At 57.6% G+C, this 309-nt stretch overlaps 1 protein-coding gene across 1 annotated transcript in view; it reads right to left on the reverse strand.

Annotated features, from left to right (window-relative positions):
* KCNH6 (potassium voltage-gated channel, subfamily H (eag-related), member 6) overlaps positions 1 to 309 on the reverse strand; it is an 18671-nt gene that overhangs the window by 805 nt on the left and 17557 nt on the right. Inside the window, exon 10 of the mRNA XM_010008104.1 lies at positions 213 to 215. Coding sequence (XP_010006406.1) covers positions 213 to 215 — 3 coding nt within the window. The remainder of the gene's footprint in view (positions 1 to 212; positions 216 to 309) is intronic.

The raw sequence follows: 309 nt of genomic DNA on the forward strand, positions 1-309 counted from the left end.
CATAGGTGCCTTGCCCCAGCCGTGGATGCTATGTCCCAGCCCCAGCCATGGATGCCATGTTCCATCTACAGTCACCAAGGCACATGCATGGATGTCATGTCCCATACACTGGTGACACGTCACTTCCATGGGTGCCATGGGGCCTACAGCCCCTTCAGCATCCTTCTAGGGCTGGTCTCCAGCTACCTCCATCAATGCCCTTTCCCACCCACTGGCTCCTGCACTGGTGGCACAGCTCAAAGGATCCTAGATGTTGGCCTCAGTGCTCTAAGGCTGAGTTGAGGGTGTCAGGGCCATGGGGAGGGAAAG

The sequence above is a fragment of the Chaetura pelagica genome, unplaced genomic scaffold, assembly GCF_000747805.2.
Source record: "Chaetura pelagica isolate M959 unplaced genomic scaffold, ChaPel_1.0 scaffold520, whole genome shotgun sequence".
Classification (NCBI taxonomy): Eukaryota; Metazoa; Chordata; class Aves; order Apodiformes; family Apodidae; genus Chaetura; species Chaetura pelagica.